The sequence below is a fragment of the Alexandromys fortis genome, unplaced genomic scaffold, assembly GCF_014885135.2.
Source record: "Alexandromys fortis isolate MF-2015 unplaced genomic scaffold, M_Fortis_MF-2015_v1.1 scaffold_4, whole genome shotgun sequence".
NCBI classification, from domain to species: Eukaryota; Metazoa; Chordata; class Mammalia; order Rodentia; family Cricetidae; genus Alexandromys; species Alexandromys fortis.
Genome location: NW_026067944.1, coordinates 21,127,709 through 21,153,227, shown reverse-complemented (window position 1 = coordinate 21,153,227; position 25,519 = coordinate 21,127,709). Strand labels below are relative to the sequence as shown.

Below are 25,519 nucleotides of genomic sequence, written 5' to 3'. Positions count from 1 at the left end.
CAATTCTATAGTTTTGAAAATCACTTATAATGCACTTCCTGTTTACTTAGGAAATATTATTTTATTCTGGGGTCATTGATAGGATAGAAGACACATAGTTATAGCTTTCTTTAGTTATTATTAATGATAAATTGAATATTAAACTTTAGATTTACAAACAGAATGATAGAGTATTTTGCTTAATTTGTAAAATGTAAATGAACTAAATATAACTATATTTTTGCTTGATAATTTTTCTGTTATATGTAATTTTACTATGTCAAAGTTAAATCTTTTATTTTGACAGAAAAAGAAAGATGAAGTGTGATTCACCTCTGTTGTCTATGACAATGTTTTATTACCATTGTTTACTAAAGAAAATGCTTTTTCCTATGGCAAGGCATAATGTAGCAAGGCACAAAATCTAAGCAGAGATAGAGGAGAAAAAAAGGTAAAGTCAGGAAGACACCATGTAGATGTCAAAGGAGAAGAATTCCAGAAATTTTCAGGTAAGCCACAGCCTCATAGTGATACACAAATTAATAGAAATGGGTTAATTTGAGACGTATGTGCTAGCTAGAAATATGTATGAGCCAATGACAAAGCAGTGTTGTAATTAATATATTTTCTGTATGATTATTCAGTCTGATAGCAGAAAATAAAAGAACAGTCTCTGTTTATACTATTAGCCCTTTGAAGTTCATTCCATAGTTATTGAGAATTTTTCTAAGTTTTCTCTTTTACTGGTTGATCAGGGAAAATAAATACATTAGTAAGAGAGGAAGGGAGTTAAGAGGGAGAGGGAAAAGAGAGATGAGAAAGGAGAGAGAGAATACTCTTAACTCAGTGCGTTTCCTTGTGGAATAAAAAGGGTTGCCTTCAGGTGTTTTGAACTTCCTTTTTATAGACTTTATTCATACAGTATTAGGTAATGTGTTTGTGAACAAGATAGAAGTTACAAATGGCACTATGGTAACTAAATGATCTTGGTCATATAGATATTAAGGAAAAGAAAAATTTAATGACAATAAGATATGACCAAATAGTATATTGCTAGGGAGATAAAATTTTATACTTCCTGGTATGACTCTTGAAAAGAAAAAGCAAAAATACATGTTGTTTACGTTTTATGTATGAGTCCTTATTATCTTTTTCATCTCCACATCCCATAAAACTAATGTGTGAGCAAGGTATCTAAAGAGAATGGAAGGAGGGTACGGAGAAGGACCCAGGATTGGTGTGTAAAATTTCAACTAATTAGTAAGAAAAGTTAGAGGGAATGAGTATTAAAAGCAAACAACAAAAAAAACTAATGAGTGACATTATAATAATTGTGTAGACATTCAGTGCTGTACTGCATGTCTAACCAGCCAGAAAAAAGGTAGGATGCCCACCCTTAAAACTCTCCCATTCCCTTAGTTTGGTTCTCACAAATTCTTCTCTCCCAGCTTTCCACTCTCATTGCTGTGTGCCAGCCCTTGCCTGTGTTGGACATCCTCTGCTCAAGTGAAGGTCAAAAGAAAACATAGGAGAACTCAGGTGGAGACTATATGCTAGATCAGAGGTCAGTCTTCCAACCTTTTGTTTCCCACACCTTATACTATTCATAATGTCCCCTCCCTCGTTCTTCACATTGTTCTCCAGATCCCAATTTAGGCAGATATTCTGTACTGAACCATAGACCAGACTGGCTGCCAGAACTTCAGGCATGCTGCCAAGTAGACTTCCCCTTGCACCCCCAACACTATCCCAATCCCTCCTCCTCTCCTCATCATTGTGTCCCAAAACCCAACTCAGGCAGAGAATTCCTGCTCTAAAAGTTGTCATGCCAGTAGCCAGAAGTCTAGCCCCCAACTTGAACAGAGAGCCCCTGTTCAACCACAGGCCTCAGAGACTAGAAGACAAAAGAAGAGGAAACAACAACCTAGGAAAAAAAAACCCACCCATCCAAATTAAAATCAAAATGTGCAATAAAAAGGAAATAATAAAATTAAAAAAAAAATCCTAACATAGGAAAAAGGAAATGCCAAAATAAAACAGAAAAAAAGCCCATGGAGTATAATTTGTTTGGGCCAAGTACTCCTGATCATGAGACTTGCTCTGAAGTATTATTGATTCATTCAATATGTGTCCTTTTTTCATTCACCCTTCAAGTACAAATTATTTGTGCTGATATTTGTAGCTTTTCAATGGAGTGTGGTTCATGTATAGAATGCAGCATTCTTAAGAAAAACCGACTCTCCCTTCCTCAGCAGCTATAAATCACCATAGTTGCTCAGCTAGATGAGTCCATCTCACTTCTCCATGCTAGAATCCTGTCTGGTATTAGCTTCCATCATCTCCATATCCCATAAAATTATTGTGTGAGCAAGGTATCCATTGAGAATGAAAGAAGGGTAAGAGTAGGACCTGTTATGTAAAATTTCATATGTGACATTGTCACAGTCTCTGTAACATAGGCGTATAAGCAGCTTCTCTATTGTCCCTGAAAGATTCTCTTTCCTTGTATTCACCCATTGCATCATGTTCTTCCAGTCTTTCTACCACTTCTCTTATAATGATCCAAGCCTTGGGAGGAGACTGCACAATATAGATGTTTTAGTTAGAACTGAATATTTTAAAGCTTCTTATTCTCTGTTCTTTGTATATACCAATATTAATCACCATCTATTGCAAATGAAAGCGTCTCTGATGAGAGTTGAGAGATGCATTAATCTATGGGTAAAAAAAATGTCATTAGGACTCAGTTTGATACTATGTCCTTTTTTAGAAAAATGGGCGCATTCTTAGTGCATGTGATCATGTCTATCCACAGGTTCTTTGTCAAAAAGTGATGAAAGGTATTAGTTTCAATTTTTGGGGTGGTGATGTGTGGGGACAAGATTTAAATACAATCATAAAGTGGTTGGTGATATTCAAATGTTTAAAAGAACATCAAGACATAAGCTCTTTAATCACATGATCATTTAAGTAAAAAGGAGATTTCATGTAGAATTTGTATATGCTTTGTTTTATTTCTCAGTAGAAATACAGAAAATGGAGTCCCTTCGGAAAAATGTCTAATTCCATTTTGAGGATTTGCATATTACAAAAAATTCCACGTATCTCTAGAAAAGTAAACACTGAGATTACAAAAAACTTTCAAATCAAAATTTCTAGATTGAATTTATTCTACTCAAAGAATAATCATTAAAACTTATTTAATCTGAAAAATATGCTAAAATCTATAAATTTAAGTTACTGATATTCAAAATATTAATAATTCTATATTATTTGTATCAAATGATACATTCAAAAACTAGTAATTATATTTATATGGCATTGTTTTTCTGTTTTAGTTATATTTGTTTTGTGCCTCAGAGTATTCATTTTGAGGTAATAGAACTATAAAATATTCCAAGGCAAAGAGAGAAATGATGGAAGGGAGAGAGGAAGAGAAGGAACAATTTCTGAATGATGATCACCAAGTTTTTGCCTAGAAATTTAAAAAGACATAAAAATAAGAATAATGGAAAGGTCACACAATATCTTTCAATTAACTTCACAGTGTTAATTCAAGATACTCTTAAAATATTTATATTTAATCATGATGTAATATTAATTTACTGAAGCAATTTTTTTTGACACATAAAGTTGTTTAATTAGGTTGTCAGCAATTTAGAAAACCAGTTTGTGAGGATACATCCCGTTCGTCAGACAGAACTGAGAGCGCAGGTAGCCCTGCAGCTGAGGAACAGCTTTGATCTTTGGCAGAATCTGCGAGTCCACCGCTTTCTGATCAGCCTTGCGCTGCTCTGTAATCTCATATTTCTCCTTCTCTGTGTCAAAAATCTCGCCCTCCTGGTGCCTGGGCTTACGCAGCTGCTTTTTTCTTGAAGTAAGCATCAGTCAGGTGTTTGGGGATTTTAACTGTGCTGATATCAACTTTTGTAGAAGTGGCGATGACAAACTTCTGATGTGTTCTTCTCAAAGGAACTCTGTTGAGGGCAAGAGGTCCTGTCACAAGCAGCAAACCACTGCCCAGTTGCTTCAGGAAAACCACTCTCTTGCCCCTGTGGCGCCCGGTAAGGATGATGAGAACAGTCCCAGGAGTGATGCTGGCACGCAGGCGTCTCACGTGCTGACTGAAGGGCTTTTTGCCATGGCTCAGCAGCTTCCGAGGCACATCTTCGGTAGGATAATACCTGGGCATTTTTCGAAGCTTAACCACCTGGGTACCACCATTCTTGTCACCACCAACTGGTTTTGTGACAGTGGCAAGGACCTTTTCCTTTTTCTTCTTCTTTTCAACCTTGGTTTTCGCAGCTGTGTATTTCCTTTTGTACATGGCCTTTCTGGAATACATAGCAGATCGGGAGTACCTGACAATTCCTCTAACAAGGACTGGATTTCGGCTGCAATGGGGCTTCCCTTTCTTGAGGTAGCCTTAGGGTCACCCTTTTTGGCTGCACCAGCGGCAGGGACATCACCGCCAGCCTTCTTGGCTGCAGGTTTCTTCTCTTTTGTATCAGGTTTCTCGCCTTTTTCACCCGCCATCTTGCAAGATGGGAAAGAGTACTGAAGCAATATTATGGGAATATCCCATGGATGTAATGAATGAAGATATGACAGTTATTAAATTTATATTGACTTATTTTAGCTACATAATTCAGATAAATAATTGACAAATTATTTTTGAATTTCATTAGTATTTTGCTTAATAAATAAGTCTACTTATTTAAGGACTAACCTTCATGTATACAATTTTATTTTTTATATTTCACATTTATAAAATAATTTTAATGAGTTATATCTAGTGAGATGTAGAGCTTGAAGATTTCTTAAAAGTACTATAAGTATTTATAACTTTTTTAATAGCCATTACTACTTCCTTATTCCTCAGACTGTAAATAAAAGGGTTTATCAAAGGAATTATTATTGTATAAAATACAGCTACTGATAGATCTTTATTCCCATCTTCCAAAGGTCGACTATCCATGATAATACATATGTAGAATATTGACACAGAAAGAAAATGGGATGCACAAGTAGAAAATGCTTTTTTTCTTCCATCCCTGGATTTCATTTTGAAAATAGTGAAAAGAATGCAGAAATAAGAGACCAAGACTGTGGTAATGGTAAAGACTTGAATTGGCATTGAAAATATATATATCATTAGTTCATTAATAAAAGTGTCTGTACAGGAGAGCTTATACAGTGGAAGAACATCACAGAAGAAATGATCAATGCGAATAGATTTACAGAAAGTTAACCTTAAGAGACAGCCTACAAGAATCATGGAATGCAGGTTACTGGCAATGAAGGTTCCTACACTCATCTGAATGGAGAGCTTCTTGGACATCATGGTGTGGTACTGCAGAGGGTTACATATGGCCACATAGCGGTCATAAGCCATTGCTGACAGAAGAAAGCAGTCTGCAGTTTCAGCAAAACAGAGAAAATAGGACTGTGCCATGCATTCATAGAAAGAAATCCTTCTGTCCACAGAAAAGAAGTTTTCTAGCATCTTGGGAGTGATGGCACAGGAGCAGCAGGAATCCATGAGAGCCAGGTTTCTCAGAAAGATGTACATGGGTGTGTGAAGACGGCGTTCCATGTAGATCAAGACTACCAGTCCTAGATTTCCAACCATGGTGACCAGTTAGATGACAGAGAACACCAGGAACAGGAGGGTCTTCAGGTCTGGATAATCTGAGAATCCCACCAGGATGAAACCCATTTTTGAAGAGTGATTTGTAATATCCGTTCTCATTTCTCTGCTGAGACAAAAATTGTTAAGACATTTGATTGCTATTATGAGCAGAATGTCTAAGTCTCCCTCTCTTGTTACAGTGAGCAAGTAAAGACTTTTCAATTTAACTTAGCAATCCCCTGAAATACATCATGGTATTTTATGTCATATGAGAATAAGTCACACATAGGTTGTAAGTATAAATATAATCCTACATGCTTCACATGGATTTTTTTATTTATTTGTATAAATTCATGGCCAACATATGTGTCTGTCAATTTTTCCTTATTTAAAGAATCTGTTTTGTTCTTTTCAAAAAATATCTATAGGGTCAATATGATCTTGAAAAATAAATTTCCCAGTAAAGAATTTAGTGACTGATAAATTTTCATAGAATTAGAGTTTGAAAAATATTTTTCTGTCTTAGGTATCTTTTTCAGCTTGGATTTTTGTGTGAAATTTTGAATGACTTTCAAGTTTGGCTAAGATTGTGAAATATTATATTTTGATCTTAAAATTATTTCTCTATTAAGTTCAGTGTATTCAGGATCCCACTCTCTCTTGATTGATAAATTTCCAAAGAATTACACCTACTCTTTAATATCCCTCTATTCTCTTATTTTTGTGTAGTTTCCAATGTTTTGCATATGCTCTTTATTGTGAGTCCTAGTGTCAAGGTGTCTGCTCACAGTGTGGATACAGATATGTAAATGTCAAATTCCTGCTGTGTATTCCGATATTGTCAAGATAAAGCAATGTTTTCCTTTTATTGAATTCAATAAATGTCATACATTTATAATAATGTTTAAACTTTTAATTCTTTTCTTTTTATTCATTTGATAGAATTCAGTAACTACCCAAACTTATTAGATTTTAGTTTGTCAGTTGTTACTGAAACATTCAAATCCAAGAACAGCATTTATGTATTTTACTGTTAAAATATTTTTTCTCCTAGAAATTGCCACAATACTCTGACTTTACAAGATCTTGTATGGATATTTTTTGAGGGAACAGACTAAAGTATTATTTAAATAAAAAAATTAAATTTAAAACTATAATTACCATTTTCTTGATTTTAGATGTTTTCTATACTGAACTTAACCTGTTTTCTGTTTCACTCATCACATGAAAAGGTTTTCTGGTGTTGCATGACCAATGGCTTACAAATAAATGAATAAAATATACTGCCTTTTATAAGTTAAATATATAATACTATTATATCTCTCAAATTATACTCTTTTGGGAAAATACTTGTAGCACTATAAATTATTACTTTTAGTAGTATACACTGGGCAAATCAAACATGTATATTTGTACATAAATGTAGAAAATGAAAGTTTATTTTAAAATATTGTATCAGAACTCTATGTAAAAACTCATCTTTCCCTCTCTAGTACTGAACCTTTAACCAAATCTTAAGAATTTTACTACTCATCCTAGAATTATCATTCAGACTATGGATAACATACCTGTGTGTTTGCTGACATGACTATGGGGCTTTTGAGCTCAGGATGGACAGAATAACCCATCTAGTTCTTCATTCTATCTTTTTAGTAGGTCTTCAATTCAGAGACAAACTAAACAAAAGTGGATAAAAAGTAAAAGTAAATGCAGAATCATTTTACATTTGCTTCTCCATCTTTAGAAAGGAATTTGAAACCCATTCACATACTCAAAGCTCCCTATCCATCATGCTATATAGGCCAATAGAGTCACCTCATGGTTCCAGAAGCCTTAAAGCAATGAGGAATAATTTATAAGAATACAGGACACTCTCTACTCATAGGTCAGTGACAATTCTAAAGGGAGTTCCTTGGCATTGACGATAGTTATTTCTGCAGAGACTCCAGGTGGGGAGGTTGAATCCCAAAATACTCTTAAACCAAACACATTAATTAAAGGTAAGAGAATTGAGATACTGAGATTAAATCTAGTAACTACCCATAAAGTTGGCTTTAAATGTTAAATCATCGTTCATGTTCAGATCTTTAATTTCTTGTGCCTCATTGATATTGCTTACATGAAAATTGTTTTGGACAAAAAAAAACTCAATAAAGATCACTTGGTAATAAACAAATTTGAAAAGAAATTTGTATTTCTAGATTAGACAACAAATTTTAGTGCTGTCAACTGGAATCACATTTTTTTTTCTCTCACAAGCTACAGTGAACCTGACCCCATTCTATAAATCCATTTTTATAAACATCTCTGACATTGTTTTCTTTGGCAACATTTATGTTTTGAGAAACAGAATTTTAAGTAAATTTATTACGTGTTATGTGTTCTTGTATTAAACTCACCATGAGGAAGAGATAAATGTACATCTATAAAAATATACCATGATTATTGTAATTAATGCTATGAATATAAGTTAACATTTTAGTGAATATCCCACTCATCCTTTCTCTAACACAGATATTATTTTATCTACAAGAAATGTTTTTGGCTTCTTGTTATTCTACATGCCACTTAGTCTACATACTCATTATCTTGGTTTCGGGAAAGTTTCATGGACTGGACATTTTAAAGCATTTATGACATGATTTTTTTATCTTTAAATCTTGAGTATCTACCTCCAGGCATGTAGCCACCATTTCTCTTTCTTGTATTATATTTTTAAAAGAACATTTATTCTTAAATTGCCTCTTTCTTGAATTTCTTTATATATTTAAATACTTTTAATCTTTATATGAAGTCTGATTCCCACCTTGAATATATTACCAGTTTTGGTTCTGTGAGACAGAAATGCTTATCCCTGTGACAGTCCTGGCTGTCTTTCAACTCTCTAATGGAGACCAGGCTTACTTCAAACTCGTAGAGATCCACCTGCCTCAGTCTGCTTCATGTCCTAATTAAAGGCATGCAATACCACCACCTGGCTTGTTATCATTTTTTCTATTCTAACTTCATTCTAACTTAATTATTACTGAAACAAATACTCTTAATCAGATTTTATTTGTGTATTCAGCTTCTGGTGAATGAGTTTGAGGTGTGTGTAAGTGTGAGTTAAGAGCATGGGCAAGTAGAAGTTATGAGGACACATTCCTTAACTCTTTCAAACAAGGTTTCTTTCTAAGTCCGGCCAGGAATCCCCAGTGTTCCTAAAGTCTCCATCTCCTCATCTCTATAAAGCTAGGATTACAGCTAGCATGACCATATGCAGTTTTTTTGCTTGGTTATTAGATTATTATTTTATGTAACCCTGGTCTTTGATGAAGTCTTCTGATGGCACCTTCCATTGGTCTTTTATTTCATCAAGATTTTCATTTTTAACATTTCATCTCTTCTTTGGCAGATCTTCCCTCTAGACTACAGGCTGCTTTGCCTTTTCATATGTCCTCTAACTGGCATATCATCTGAAGTGCAGCCCTGTTGATTTTCTCTGGTTATCTTTTTTTAATAAGCAGACTTCTTTCTCCAGAAGCTTTCCATTTTCAATGATTCCTTTCACTGCCTCAGTTTTACTATCCTGGAGTGCTTTACAGTCTGGCTAGCCTTGAACTTACAGTTTTCTACATCTCTGCCTTCAGATTCCTGGGATTAAAAGTGCATGCACTACCACACCAAGTCCTAATTTTTAAAAAAATTCATTTTCAAAATGAAAACTTAATTGCACAGGATCTTCTTTGAGTGTCTAGTGTCATGCTTTTCTTTAAACTGTTTATCACATTGAACACAGTATTATTCTCCATTCCACTTCCTTGTATACCTTTTATTCTCAAATTACGTATTCTGTAACTTTTTTTTCACAGCTTTCTCCTTTTTATTTTAGGTCTTCAAATAAGTGACCACTGATAGTCACATGACAGAGTCAATACTAGACTATTTTGAAATTTCTGCCAACATAATTCTCCCAAACTCTTCAATTTAGTCTCATGCATATTTTTTAGACAACAGCAAAAAGCAGCCACACTCTTCAACAAAATATCACAAGATTGTTCTCAAGGCCTCAGTCTAATGTTCTTATCCTGTGGAATGTCTTGAACTACTGATGATAGAAGTCACAAAACAGTCCCACACCAGTTCAGAATTATGAATAATAAAAGGACTTTTATTTAAGGGGAAAACCTACAGATCACTGTCCTAGTCAACAGTCCTCTGCATGAACAGAAACAGAATCTAGCAGCTGGAAGTGGGACCTGGAAACAAGAGAGCAGGCACACATTACAACTGCTTTTACAGTATAAGAGACCATGCTCAAGTGGGCGGGTATCTTAAAGGCTATTGGCTGAAGGAGCTGAATGTGTTCCTACAGCACTTCTCCCTTTTGTTAAAATAACAGAGTTCCAAACCCAATACCAAAGTATATATACTAGGAATAGATATCAAGTATAATTAGAATTACAAGCAGCATAAACAATATTAAGCAAGAAATGTATGCTAAATGTTTTAATAAACATTCTATCCTACGGAGTCTAAGCCTTGTATGGAAAATGGTTTTGCTAGATCATAAGAGTATAATAACTATGAGTATCTAATCTTCAACCCCATTGAAGACCTAAGAAGGGAGATAATATTACTTGAGCAAGGAGGAAGTACTATCAGCTGCTTCCAAAATGAGTAATTTATGATGGAAATAATTAGCTACCTGAGGAGTCACCCAAAATCTCATTTTGCAGCATTGAAGCAACCAACTTTGGCTAAGGTGTACCATAACTGACAGACCATTTTCAGAAGCAGAAAATTTTTCATAACCATCTTACCCTCTTGGCAAGCTTTGACAGTCTTTTTCCTTGTGCCCTGCTTTTTCATTTCTGTATGCTTTGGACTTTGTTCCTTTCCCAAAGGCCAATTGTGCCAAGAAGAAAACAATCTCCAAGTGGAGTGTCTTGGTGTTCAACATACTCCCGGGAAAAGATTGGGGCTGTCATGAGCAATCATGTCTCATGTCAACAGAATCTAAGTTATTTAAATGCCATGTTCTAAAGATCCTTGAAGTGGTTGAAGACAGAATAAATCTCTATGTATCTAAAGAACCTAATTCAACTGACTGTATGTACAAAAAATATGAACAACTATTGACCTATTGTATTTAATACCTGTATAACTTAAAGACTAAAACTTCATGTAAGAATATTAATAATCTCTATACAAATGTGCAACAACTGAGGACAATGACCTCAAAATGTAAATAATATATGAGTTTCTTGATCAGAGGTAGGAGTAATATAAAATGCAATATGAAAATATATCCTAAAAGTTGTATCAGTATGCAAAATATCCTAAAAAGAGGTAGAAACATGCATATATACAATCTGATAGAATAACCTTGCATAGCTGTACAAATAATGAATACAGAAATAACAAATATAAATTATACTTGTATATAAAACTATACCAATGTAAATTATCCATAAGTAATAGCTCACAAGTATTCACTTTATTACCCACTATTATTATCCTTTTTAAACAAACATTGTTTTCACCCCAATCCTCTGTCTACAAGTAATAACCAAAAACCCCTAAACAGTGTTACCAACCCTATGGACAAACATTTTTTGTGGGATAGTGTGTGTCATCCTCTAGAACTGGTTCCTTCTGTCATGGGTGCGAAGTTCTTTTTAAAAGATCCTGCAAAGATAATGTGATAGTTAAGTTTCAAAATTACTGTCTAGTATAGTTGCAAACAATTTCCCAGCATTCAACAGTTTTCTTTTCAAAGTTCTTATTTGGAGTTCTGGTGCAGGAGAATTGTCTATATTCTGTCAATCATGTTTTAAATAAACATTAATTGGCCAGACAGGAAATATAGGCAGGTAGACAGGAAGTAGAGGCAGGGCAATAAGAACAGAAGAATTCTGGGAAGGAGGAAGCCCATTCCTCCCAGTTCTGCCCAGACCATGGAAGAAGCAAAATGTAATCTACCCAGCTGAGAAAGGTACCGAGCCATGTGGCTAATGAAGATAAGAACAATGGGTTAATATAAGCTACAAGAGTTAACAAGAAGCCTGAGCTAATGGGCCAATCAGTATTTTAACTTATAGAGGTCTCTTTGTGATTTTCTTGGGGCTTGTCAGCGGTGGGTATTGGGCGGGACAGAAACCCCAAAAAGCCAGCCCCCTCGTGTTACAGAGTTCTGGCTAGAAGGTCATGAGAAGGCACCATTTCAGCAGCTAGTACCCAGAAAACCAGACTTATCTTAGTGCTATCCACATCATGATCATCTCACCAGGTGGAGTTGTTGCTGTGGGGCCCTATCTTCTTCCTAAAACCTTCAAAGATTACTGCAGGAAAAGGATCTGTAGGAAAATCTGTTTTTCATCGTGGAAAACTTAAACATCATTCATATAAACATACATTCAATGGAGAACGTGATATAGACAAAATTAGATGTGGAAAAAATAAAATTTTTCCTAAAATCTTCCTTCTGTCCTATACGAGATGGCTCACAATATGAGACAGAAACTCTAATGAACCTTTTAACAACACGTTGGATTTAGAGAAGTATAGAGCCATTGTCCAACTCCAAAATCAGCTGATGTTTTAATAAATATGCATATATATACATGTGTGTGTAAATGTATGTGTATCTAATAGCTGGCCTCATAATCCATATTTTTTTCTATATGTTCCTTAATGGATAGCTATTTTTTCCTTCTGCCAGCATTCAAACATCCAGGGTCTCTTTAATTTTTGATGATGTGCATTTTCCTATAAAGATAAGAGCAGAACCCTGCCCCAACCCTGTATTATTTTCTTACCACCTGTATGTTCACTGTTGTAGATGAACTATCATTTTTCTTTTTCAAGAGGTTTATCCCTTTCAAAATGAATCTTTATTAATTTTGATGGTATCCTTATTTTTTCTTCTCCTGTGGAAACAAGAGCAAAACCCATTCCCCCAAATAACATATCTCCTGCTTTTCATTGTGAAGTCAACACATCCTTGAAATAAACTGGTTAATTCAATTCAGAAGTTTTTTCAATTATCCAAAGCCTCTCTGCTGCTGTTGTTTCTTTCTCATTAGTGTTAAGAAAATTCAAGGTTAATAAGTCATTATGCAATCTATTTCTGGGGGTACTTTCTATCCCTTTCTGTTTGTTCAGTGTATCCTTTATAGTATGGTTTGACCTTTCTATAACTGTCTGACCTGTAGGATTATTTGGTATACCTGTAATGTGCTTTATATTGTAATAGGTAAAAACAATTTCATTTTTTTAAAAAAAATATTTACTTATTTACTATATATACAATATTCTGTCTGTGTGTATGCCTGCAGGCCAGAAGAGGGCACTAGACCCCATTACAGATGGTTGTGAGCCACCACGTGGTAGCTGGGAATTGAACTCGGGACCTTTGGAAGAGCAGGCAGTGCTCTTAACCCAATCTCTCAAGCCCAACAATTTCATTTTTTAAGATACATATGCTGGACCACTGTCTGTCTTCATTTGTGCAGGAATGTCCATGATGGCCATAACTTCTAATAAATTCATGATTACTGAATCAGCTTTCTCTGAGCTCAAGGCAGTTACCCATTGAAAACATGAGTGTGTGTCTATGATGTGGTATACATATTTTAATTTACCAAATTCTGCAAAATGCAACATATCTATCTGACAGATGTCATTCCTTTGAGTACTATTTGGATTACTACCTGCAGGAAATGGCATTTGATTATAGAAAGAACAAGCAGGGCTTCTCTTTTTAATCTCCTTATCTTGTTGCCCTGTAATAGAAAACTCTTTTTTTTTTTTTTTTGGTTTTTCGAGACAGGGTTTCTCTGTGGTTTTGGAGCCTGTCCTGGAACTAGCTCAGTAGACCATGCTGGTCTCGAACTCACAGAGATCCACCTGCCTCTGCCTCCCAAGTGCTGGGATTAAAGGCATGCGCCACCATCGCCCAACTAATAGAAAACTCTTTATTTAAACCTTTGCTATTGACATGATTTTTTTATGAAATTCAGAGGCCTGCAACACACTTCCAATCAATAATAGATCAATTTCTGCATTTCCTTCTGCTAGAGGACCTGGCATGCCCATATGGGATTGGATGTGTGTTATGTATATAGGACAAAGCCTATTCCTAATTATGTCTTGCACCTGGATAAATAATGAAGTCAATTCTGTATCATCAGTAGTTTTAAAATATAAAAAAAACTCTGCATATATGAATCAGTAACTATATTGAGAATTTTTTTACAGAAGTTTTTATTTTTTACTTGGTTTATGTGGTAAAAAAAGATCTATTCTAAGATAACATCATCCCTCTGCATTAAAATTCCTATAGGAAAAATTCTAGAAGGTAATATGACTAAAATACAATTAAAATTTGGATTCACCCTATCAACGTGTGCCTCCTGTAATTTCTCCTCAACCATCATCAATTCCTTTCATGCTTCAGCTGTTAATTCTCTGGAACTATTCAAGTATTTATCACAATCTAAGGTTTTGTTTAAATGAATTATTAGATCATGCATTATCCCAATAGCTGGCCATAGACTGGAATTGTCTCCTAATTATCTTTGAAAGCTTTTAAGAGTCCATAACCGATCTCTCCTAATTTGTGCATTTTGTGTTCTAATTTTCTGTAAGCCTATTCTGTAACCTAGGTAATTAACAGAATCTCTTTTTTGAATCCTTTCATGAACAATTTGTAACCCCCATTTAGGCAACACTTTATTTACTTCTAACATCCTTTCTAAAGTATCTGTATTTGAATCAGGTAACAAAATGTCATTCATGTAATGGTAGATTATAGACTTTAGTAAATTGCTTATATATTATTTCCAATGGCTGGCTGACAAAGTATTGGCACAGGGTTGGACAACTGAACATTCTCTGTGTGAGTACGTTCTATTGATACAACCTAGTAGGCTGAGAATTATTGCCCACGTTGGTTACCAGATGATGATGGAAGTCACAAGACAATCCCAAACCAGTTCAGAATTATGAATAATAAAAGGGCTATTTATTTAAGGGGAAAACTTACAGATCACTGTCCTAGATAACAGTCCTCTGCACAAAATGGAAGTGGGAGCCAAAAGCAAGAGAGCATGTATAGACTTTACAACTGCTTATACATTATAAGAGACCACACGTAAGGGGGTGGGTATCTAAAAGGCTATTGAGTAAAGGAGTGAATGTGCTCCCATAGCACCTACAGTTCAAATCACCCTCAGAACCACTGTTCTGTGTTCCTACTAAAATGGCCAATTAAGTCACACTAAAGAATCCACTGCTTTCCTATTCCCAAAGTCCACATTTCTCCAAACAAACAAAAGCATGGTCAGGTCTATCACAGCCATGCCCCAGTCCCTGGTATCAACTTCTGTATGGTTTCTACTTCTGTGAAGAGTCACCATGAACACAGTGCCTATTATAAGGAAAACATTTAATTTGATTGAAGCAGGTTTACAGTTTCAGAGATTTCATCAGTTGCATCACAGTAGAAAGCAGGGTGACATACAGGCAGACATGATGCTAAAGAAGAAACAGAATATTCTACAGGCGTCCACAAGCAGCAGGAAGAGAATGCCTTTTGTGCCTTGAGTTTCTAAGACCTCAAACTTACCCTACTGTAATACTTCTCTTCCAAAATTTCCACACCTACTCCAACAAGGCCATACCTCCTAATAGTGTCATTCCTCCTGGCCAAGCATTAAAATATACGAGTCTCTAAGTGGTCATTCCTATGTTAAACAACACAAAGGCTAACCAATGGAGTTAAAAATTAAGAAAATAGTTGTAATATAACACCTAAAAGACAAAGAGGAGATAAAACACTATAAGGACAGTACAGATTGTGTGATAAAGTTATCAAAATAATAGTGAGGGGAAGCTAAAAACAAATAAATAATAAAATATTAAAAATTAAGAAGACTAACCAACAATTACTCATTTATAATGAGATGGAGTATAAAATAATTTCATTCTTCCATTTGGGATACTAGTTTTGAAATTTACAAGGAAGAAGAATTGGGGTTGGCATAAATCACTGTGTCACTAGACATGTTAACACAAAGTTGGATCCATGCTATTCCCTATAAATAGTAGCACTTGGCCTAAAAAGGGATATGAGGGATGTTTGAAGATCACATGCTTTGCTACGCAATGTCTGTTTGGTTCTGTGTGCTGGCTGATAAAACCAAAGCAGTCCACTCTAATGTTAAAGACTACAGAAACTGAGCAATCCCAGTTGTCTTGACATGCTGGTCTCTGCCTCAGGCCCCACAACTACTCACACATAGTTCAGTTCGTTCATCTTCTCAGAAGTTGAGCCATTGTTCCCAAATAAAAACACCTTCCACTTTCCTCTGTAACAGAGTCCAACTTCAACCTTCCTGGCACATGATTCTGCATTCAAGTCTCCATTGATTTCTTGACTTCATACTTATACTGCGTGTTGTCCAATTACTTGAGTCTCAGCAGAAGAGACATAAAAATATATCAGGTTCTGACCCATTCACCCCAGCCAGTATTTTGTCACTAAAAATCAACCTTAGCATCAGTGAACAAGATAATAAACCTGGGAATCCCTTCTTCTGTGCCTTGTTGCTGAAAAAAGAAATTGTAGGTCTCCCATGCATTATTTTACAGAGTGCAGTTTTTGCTTTGGTGGCACTGGCAGAGACCTTTCTTTTTCTTTTGCTTAAGGCACAACTGAGGGCAGGTATTGAGTGGGGGAGGGGAATGCCCTTCCTGCTATGTTCCTATGCCTAATGTTAAGTTCTTGTTCTGTTGAAAAATCTATAATGTGTATTGTTAATTGTTCTTATATGACTTGCTTCACAAATCTTTGGTTTCTGTCCCAGAAGTATCATACTTTCCCCCTAAACCCATGGAGATGCCAGAATGTGTTATGTGTCTTTAACATAGCATTTTCATTCTTTAATGCATTTTTCTTAATTACTGATCTGATATTAAAATATTTCCACAATTTATGATATTTCTCTCCATATAGAATAAATCATGTAAGTCCTGTATCTTAAAATTCTATCTATCTATCTATCTATCTATCTATCTATCTATCTATCTATCTATCAATATATTTACTTTCTAATGGATGGTATGAAAAGGAGATAGACAACTTCCATGAGTGAAACCAAACATCTCTACATTTAGTCCAACAAACTAAGCTATGAACAAGAACAGTAAGTCATGTTGATGCAAGTAACCCCTGAGGAAATAAGCATAATTAAATTCTGTGATATTCATTTCCAAAACATAAATATAATAATGGGGATATATGTGAATAATTCAAATAAGAATGATATAAGATGGATGGACAGAATTTTTCTCAAGTGTCAAGGTCATTGGACAGTCTAAAACACTGTCACATTCCATTGGAAATTAAGGAGAATTGACATTTAAAGACAAGTTGGCTTCTGAAACTAAAACATGGCCAGAAATATGATGATAATGGAAGATGTATTAAAATTCAATATGAACTCTACAGGTAATAGCATAGCTCTCTTAATAAGAAGAATATCATAATAGTATAAAGATGCTCACTTTAATGAGTTTGGGTAAAGTGTACATCAAACTCTATTAATATTAATTTGTTTCCTTCACAGCTGAATGTCATTAATAACAACAACAAAGTTAGCTAGGACAAAGAAACCATAAGCACCTAAGGAGTGTTGGGAAAGTGAACTATAGTTTTACAAAGATAAGAGCACATCAACTGGTTATCCAGCCCAAGGTGGTCATCCCTGAATGCATGAACGCAAGTAGCAGTATACAAACTGAGAAGGCTATACAGACATATTTAAGAATATATATTTATATATGTGTTATTTATATGCACACACCCATACGTGTGTGAGATAACAATTACAGGAAAAAAAATACCACAACTTTGAAATGTAAACCTTCTAGCTTAAGAATCTACTAATCTAACATAAACTGAGAAAATGAGTAAGATGCATATAAATGTATATGATGATTTAAAAATATTAATAATTCATGATATTAATAAAAATATTCTGAAGGAAGAGATTTGTACTTATTTAGTAGTGTTTCTATATTATTGTATTTGTTTTTGAAAAGGAGTAATAGATGGAAAGATTTTTGAAAAATCAGTTAATGCCTAGAAATTTTAGATTTGGACATTCTGGAAAAATAAAAAAAATTCTTTCATTATATAAATAATATTAATTAAAGAAGAATTTTGTACATTAAATTGCTCAAATATTGATTGTATTAGTTTATTGAGTATGGAATTACAGTGCTAAAAAATCTCTTAACAATATGAAAGTAGATAGAACCATTATTTTTTTCTTGTTATATATTGCTGAATAATAGTTGAAATTTATTTTTGAATTGTATTTGTATGCTGCTCAATAATTGAGTCTAGTGATTTTAAAACTAACACTTTATATAAACCACATTTTAAATTTTCTATATTTCATATTCATAAAATTATTTTAATGCACTGTAGATGATGAAGATTTTTTGAAAATACTATAAATTTTTATACCCTTCTTAACAGCACTTAAAACCTCCTTGTTTCTCAGGCTGTAAATAAAAGGGTTTAACAAAGGAATTATTATTGTATAAAATATAGCCACTGGTATATCTTTATTACCATCTTTTGATGGTCCTATATATGTAAGAAGGCAGATGTAAAATATCGACACAGAAAGAAAGTGGGATGCACAAGTAGAAAACGCTTTTCCTCTCCCATCCTTGGATTTCATCTTGAAAATTGTGAAAAGAATGCAGAAATAAGAGGCCAAGACTGTGGCAATGGTAAAGACTTGAATTGGCATTGAAAATATATATATCATTAGTTCATTAATAAAAGGATCTGTACAAGAGAGCCTATAGAGTGGAAGAATGTCACAGAAGAAGTGATCAATGCGATTTGATTTACAGAAATTTAATCTTAACAGACAACTTGTCTGAATGATTGAATGCAGGTTACTGGCTATGAAGGTGCCTACACTCATCTGAAGGCAGAGCTTCTTGGACATCATGGTGTGGTACTGCAGTGGGTTGCATATGGCCACATACCGATCATAGGCCATCACTGCAAGTAGGAAGCAGTCTGCAGTTTCAGCAAAACAGAGAAAATAGAACTGTGTCATGCATTCATAGAGAGAAATCCTTCTGTCCACGGAAATAAAGTTCTCTAGCATTTTTGGAGTGATGGCACAGGAGCAGCAGGAATCCATGAGAGCCAGGTTTCCCAGAAAGATGTACATGGGTGTGTGAAGACGGCGTTCCATGTAGATCAAGACCACCAGCCCGAGATTCCCAACCATGGTGACCAGATAGATAGCAGAGAACAACAAGAACAGGAGGTTCTTCAGGATTGGGTTATCTGAGAATCCCACCAGGATGAACTCTGTTGTCAAAGAATGATTTTCCTTCATGATTCCTGATCTGGGCTAAGACAACATAATAAAGTAAGTTACCTGTAGTTGCAAGTAGACTGTATCTTATTACACTGTTCTAACTACAATATGAATATGAAATACCCTCATCACATCATTGTCTGCTGTCTTCTGAAGAGCATCCCAGTATAGGTCATTGGGAACGGTTACTCATAGATAACGCACACGGGACTGTCCTGAAATATCTATGGAACTGCTAGAGAAAAAGTTTTGGCTGCATGAGCTAGCCTGTATCAGAAAACAAATCCATAGCCTAACAGTCTTTTCTCAACATGAAAGAATCTTATCAGAAATTCTTCAGGCAAAATCATTCTAAACATTGTATTATGGGATCCAAGTAATGCTGAAAAATTAATTATCTCTTGAATCTAGTCAAGAATTTTTAAAATATGCACAGAATCAGAGTGGTTTGAAATAAATGAATTTCTCCAGCTTACACATTTCCCAGATAAAGTAACAGCTGAGTATTTTCAGAAGAACCTCTTTATCCTTTAAGTCAGTGTAAGAATATAAAACACCATAATATTTTATTAATTCCAAATCACTTCATACTCATTTTAACATAATATAGTTCCTACTCCTCTCATCTGATTGACTTCCAAATGGTGTTGCTACTCTTAATTATCTAGGTATTCTGACAGTTGGTCTAGTTTTAAGCCTCTTGTAGGTATAGTTAATATGAGACTCCATGACAAAGAATCCATTCTTATTCCAAATATCAATCACTCTANGAATTAATACCTAACCTTTATTTTTGTTATGTTTTAGCAGATATACATTTATTTGAGCATTTGAATCTATGAAGTCATTTGTTTCTACAGTTCTGTATTTCAGAATTCAATATCACTCTGATTTACTGTATACTATTATAATGTTACCAGTGTAACATTGTATTATAGTGTTACCAGTGTAACATTGTACTGTATTAAGTGCAGAAACAGCATGGAATTTAAAAAAATGTTGCAGTTATCTTTTTCTATCAGAAAGAATCAAAGTCTCTTGGCTCAATACAATATAGGTAGAACATTTTGTATGTGATCATACTGTAGTTTTTCTGCATGCATTTTAATTTTTAATTTTACAAATTATTAATTTTAATTACCCTCATGAATAAATCCATTTCACAAATGATTTAAGGACACTCAAACACTTTCTCAGACTCAGACTATATATGTCATTGATGTTCTATGCATTTAGAATAACCATAGTGAAGCAGTGGGGTTTTGCTTAGGATTTTAAACTTTCTAAGCTGCATGTTTATAAAATGGAACACATTTTAATTAGTATTTAACTGACCATTCTTCTAAAATTGAACTTAAGATATTATTTTTGCTATCCATCCTCAAAAATATTGATTAAAATTTCTATACTTTTATAGTAAAAATATAGTAAAATGAATTAGTATCCATTTATATTTCAGATCTATAACATTTTATATCCCTTTAATTTAAAAGATTTTGAAAATATATTTCAAGAACTGTAAAATAACTCTCTTTTATTATTTTAGCACAATAGAATATGGAACTCAACTGGAAATATTTAGGTTTAGTTTTCAAAAGTTAATTTTTATTTAGAATATCTAACAGACTACTATAAGTAAAATCTCATTTTCTGTTCTCCAGCAAAAAATATAATTATTCCACTAAATCAAAAATCTATTTTACTCTACATCCTCAAATTATTTTACAGAGATATTAATATCTTACCTGAATATTTACTGATAAACTGTAGTACTTCTGAACTCAGATTAACTGGCTGGCCCATTTACTTTTTCATTATATCTTGTCAGGATAAGTTCAGTTTAGAGACATGAAAATTAAGTAAGTAAAATGTAAAAACAATATAACAGTGAAGTGCTTTGGAGATCTGGATTTCTTCATGTTTGTAAGTAACTTAAAATCCATCTTAATATTTTGAGTTCACAGACACACATTTTTTTATGATTGGCTTCCCTTATGAAGTTTCTTAGTTCAGAATTCAGAATAAATGTCTTCTTTAAAACACTGGGGATTAAATTTTGAATATCTAGGACACCTTCTTTCCATGTGTGTTAGTGATTAATTAGTTATCTTGAGGGCAAAGTAAAGTTCTGTTGATTCTACAGGGATTTCCTGGTATAGACTTTGGAAATTTCTGCAGAGACTCCTCATCTGAGAGCCAGTTTCCCAAACCTCCAGTTACTGGAAAGGAATTAATTAAAGACAGACTGAAGGTGAGTGAATTATTTATTTAAGGGAAATGAAACACCCATTTTTACAATCAACTTGTAGATGATGTTGACTGGTGCTACACTTGACTATACCATTATCTCTTATTTTACCTAGTTTAGAGTTGTAATGGATAAAAAAATATCTATGTGAGTCACATGAAGTAACAATAAGATGTAGAGTTATTTGAATTTGTGGATACAAGGTAGAAAATCTGAATCAGTCAAGCAGAATCCAATTCATTGCTTTCATTACCTACAAGAGTCTGGCCACATCCTAAACATCTGTTTTCTAAAACAACATTGAATATGTTTCTTGTGACACTTATGTCAGAAGAAAACCAGGGTATATGTACAGTCAGAAAAAGGAAAAGGCCATGATTCTTTTTAGACCGTATATAGAGGGTTTACCAATTTACCATTATCCAATTCTTTATAGACAAATCTATATTATGTATTAAAAGTGGAACTTTATGACCTGTTGAGTGAAGGAAGTTAGGCACAGGATAACAAGGACTGCCTGGCTCTTGTTGAATTCAAAGAAGGTGACATCACAGAGCTGAAGGTAGATTGGTGGTTACCAGCAGCTCACAATCTCTCTTTATCTTGTCCACTAAGTCCACTTAGTACTACCTATATATGGATACCTTTTGGACAATGTGTTGTAGCATATGTAGCGTTTAAATTGCTGCATCTCTGAAGAAAAGTTACTGCCCCTCCTCCATCAGTCATCAATTATTCATACCGTCTTAGGCAGTGGTAGAGCATATAAATAACCTTTTCACCATCCATGGTGGCCTTCTGGCTAGCATGATATTGTTTAAGTTCTGTTATATGCAGCTATAGACACTATGAGGTCATGTGCAATGGCCCTGTCATACCCAAAAAATGCTGTTTCATTGATGATGCTCAACTCCTGACTTACATTCTTTCCACTCCTTCCATGATTATTCTTGAGACTCAGGTGTAAAGAGTGTGATATAGCCGGGCCTTGGTGGCGCATGCCTTTAATCCCAGCACTCGGGAGGCAGAGCCAGGCGGATCTCTGGGAGTTCGAGGCCAGCCTGGTCTACAAGAGCTAGTTCCAGGACAGGCACCAAAGCTACAGAGAAACCCTGTCTCGAAAAAACAAAAAACAAAAAACAAAAAAAAAAAAAGAGTGTGATATAGATGTCCCATTAAAAATAAGTGTGTTCTATTATTCTCTGCATGTTGACCAGTTGTGTGTTTCTAGACTTAATCACCATCTCCTGTAAAAAGAAGTTTCTCTGGTGAGGGTTGGGAGATACACTATTTCATAGGCATTGATTTAACCTATAGGTGTAGGCTTGTTATGTCTACTTAGTAGAATAATAGTATTGGATTCTTCCTCAGGGTCTATGGTCTAGCCAGTTTTTTGCTCAGTTAACAGCTTGAGGCATACGTTCTGTTTCACAGAGAGGGCTCCAAATTCCATCAAAATGTTATTTCCCATAGCATTCATGCCACTAAGTCACCAAAGGGGGTATTTTATCAAGTTTGTTGTACTGTAGCTTGTATAGGTCACAACTGGGTAAGATTATTGATTACTTTTTCCCCCTGATAACATAAATAAAGCCTTCTAGCACTATCGAGACCAGCCAGTGGGGATGAAGCTTCCAAATTTGTAGCAGCTCCATTTCCTCATGTTCTAGGACTCTACCATAAACCTTGCTTATAGGGGCCTACTATCAATTTCTGAAGGGTATCCAAGAGTCAGGGTAATAGTTTTTAATATTGGTGAGGGTTCTATGAGAACCTAATGTCAGATGTCTTGAAAAGAAATATCAATTTTCTTTAACTTTATAGTATCTGGTATCTAATTGGGGTCTTAGTTCCACACATGCATGGCATACCATTATATAGTATCATAACATGGTCCAAGAATAGATTTATGTGATAGGGCTTATAAGAAAAATCTAAGAAAACAAGAGTACTGTGAGTTCAGTTTGTTGAGAATATGGAACCATTATTGGAATGTGTTTTCATGCTCCTCGCAAGTGTAGCTCATAAGAGTGAGTTTACTTCAGATTATTCATTACAACTCAATTGGATATTGTTATTTATTTATTATCCTCTATGGAAATACGTGTTTTTGTCATGTGGCTTGCCCTTGTGGTGATGCACTTCACTCATGTGGCTCCTCTTAGCTCTCAAAGTATAAACTGTATGATGCTCTGAATAATGTTGTCTATTGAATGAGACTTTACCCTGCATCATTGATTGGTCCAATCCTCCCAAGTCCCCACACCTCCAGAATGGCAAACAGTACAGTAACCCCATTTAAGGCCTTTTTATATTTATATATATAAATATCTTAGGAAGAATACTTATTCACAGATTTCTAGATAGCATTTAAAATTACTGTTAATTATACTCCCATATTCCCTCCTCTACCTTACCTTTTGTCTTCCACTTCATTCAGTCTTTTTACGTATTTCCTCTTTCCACTTCATAATATCTAAATTCCATTCCTCTTCCCTTGAAATACAATTTCTAGTCATCCTTACTTGTATTTGGCACTTAAATGTAAATATACACTGCCAAAGACTACAATCAAGAATCCACATACAGAGAGAACATAAGGTACATGTTTTTGTGGATCTGGGTTACATCACTTAGAGTGGTTATTTCTAGCTCCATCCATTTACCTGTAATTTTCAGAATTACTCTATCTTATAATTGGGAAATGTTCTATTGTATTTTTGTACCATATATTTATTATATATTCTTTTTTATGGGCAACTGGTTTAATTTTGTATAATGTCGGGATCCGGTGCTATACCGGACAATAAATTACTTCTCTCAACCAGACCCCAACATAAACTCTCTCTGGACCAGCATGGAGGCGTGGGAATAAAGACACAATACACAATGCTTTATCGGGAGGGAGATTCTCAGAGGTTCCTCATGAAGTTCTGAGTTCACATTCTTAAGAATTCCTCTTGTTTATTCTCCAAACAGCTTTTACACCAAAACACAAACTGAGTGGGAAATACACCAGCATTCTGTCTCCTAGGTAACCAGATGAATGGCATTTTGTCAGTATCTACCTGTCTGTTGTATATGCTAACTGTCACATAGACTTGAATTAGCATCTCTATCAGACATCCTCCAAATTACAATGATAGGAGCAATAACATCCTGACCTTTTGTTAGGGCAGTGACAGCCTGTCTGCAGGGCTATGTGACCACCTCAGGTGGGACCTATGGCTTCAGAGCCTGACTACCATACCATATAGAAATATGGGCCTACAGTATAAAAGTACTATTGTTATGCATTTAAATATATGTTTCATCAGAGAAGTTCCACATTTATGGTACATTTCAAGCGTGTGTAAGTTTCAAAGTTTATATAATCTTTCAAACAAGAACCTTTATCTGAGATTAAACCTTATTCTCAAGAAAGTTTGAGCTTTATGTTTTTGAAATTTTTGAAGAATGGGTATCACTAAACTTGATAGATGTAAATCCACTTGAAGGCTAGAATTTTAGCAAAATTGTCAGAGTGCTTGTCAAACACTTTATTGATCCTCAGAACTGTATAAACTGATGTGGTGGCTCATAGCAGTAATCCCAATACTTGAGAAGTAGACTAGGGGTGTCGGAAGTCCAGAGTCAACACTGACTATCCAGCAAGTTTAAGACAAATCAGTGCTGCAAGACATAGTCTCAAAAATGACTGCCTGTCAGCCTGACTGACTGACTAAATGAATGAATGTATAAGCAAAAAAATACATTTGGTCCTTTAAGTATCTAAATAATCTACGTGGTTTATGAAATACATCATTGAAATTATTTTTGTATGCTTAGGGTTATTTTTATATTTTTTAATGTTTTTATTAAGCTGCACATTTTCACCACTCTACATCCTCACTCCTCCTCCCCTTCTACCTTCTAATATAAACCCCATATCCCCAAATTACTCAGGAGATACTTTCTTTTTCTCTTCTCCATGTACATCCATGTATGTCTCTCTTAGTATCCTCGTTGTTGTCTAGATTCTTTGGTTGTGTACTCTAGGCTAGTTTTTCTTTGCTTATGTCTAAAAGCTACTTATGAGTGATCACATATTACATTTGTATTTCTGCGACTGGGATATCTCGCTCAATATGCATTTTTTCTAGATCCATCCATTGGCCTGTAAATTTCAGGATATCATTATTTTTATCACTGTGTAGTACTCCATTGTGTAAATGTACCACATTTTCTTTATATATTCTTTGATTGAGGGTTATCTAGGTATTT

At 34.7% G+C, this 25,519-nt stretch overlaps 2 protein-coding genes and 1 pseudogene across 2 annotated transcripts; all 3 read right to left on the bottom strand.

The window, feature by feature from the left end:
- Positions 1-3,599: 3,599 nt before the first annotated feature.
- LOC126505662 (60S ribosomal protein L6-like) lies at positions 3,600-4,528 on the bottom strand (annotated as a pseudogene).
- A 243-nt stretch (positions 4,529-4,771) lies between these two features.
- LOC126505661 (olfactory receptor Olfr180-like) lies at positions 4,772-5,731 on the bottom strand. The gene is given in 1 exon segment (XM_050148852.1): positions 4,772-5,731. A coding segment is annotated over 1 exon segment (960 nt).
- Positions 5,732-11,225: 5,494 nt separating this feature from the next.
- Positions 11,226-19,026, bottom strand: LOC126505833 (olfactory receptor 181-like). Its single transcript, XM_050149072.1, has 3 exons — positions 18,144-19,026; positions 14,256-14,357; positions 11,226-11,281 (listed from the first exon to the last, which is right to left on the bottom strand). Exons 1-3 carry the CDS (start codon positions 19,024-19,026, stop codon positions 11,226-11,228), a joined length of 1,041 nt encoding a protein of 346 aa, XP_050005029.1.
- Positions 19,027-25,519: the final 6,493 nt, after the last annotated feature.